The sequence below is a fragment of the Penaeus monodon genome, chromosome 32 (assembly GCF_015228065.2).
Source record: "Penaeus monodon isolate SGIC_2016 chromosome 32, NSTDA_Pmon_1, whole genome shotgun sequence".
Taxonomy (NCBI): Eukaryota; Metazoa; Arthropoda; class Malacostraca; order Decapoda; family Penaeidae; genus Penaeus; species Penaeus monodon.
In genome coordinates, this window is record NC_051417.1 from 15,417,631 (window position 1) to 15,417,830 (window position 200).

General features: G+C 42.0%; 1 protein-coding gene across 1 annotated transcript in view; it reads right to left on the reverse strand.

Moving 5' to 3' along the window:
- Window positions 1–194, reverse strand: part of LOC119593560 — a 40,455-nt gene extending 40,261 nt beyond the window's left edge. The window contains exon 1 of the mRNA XM_037942518.1: window positions 5–194. Coding sequence (XP_037798446.1) covers window positions 5–135 — 131 coding nt within the window. The 5' untranslated portion in view covers window positions 136–194. The remainder of the gene's footprint in view (window positions 1–4) is intronic.
- Between the last annotated feature and the right edge of the window lie 6 nt (window positions 195–200).

The window sequence follows — 200 nt, forward strand, 5'->3', positions numbered from 1 at the left end:
GTACCTGGAGTGTAAACAGAGGCGATCCAGGGCGGGTGAGTGTTGAAAGTTCTTTCCGTGAGTGAATGCCTTGCCTGCAATGAAAGCTTGTTGCCCTTGCACGAAGCTCTGGCCGTGGGAGTTGTCTGACCACATTTTTATTTTGTTTTATGAAGTTTCTATTTTTTCTCCTTTGGTTTAATTTTTTTGGTTTAATTTTG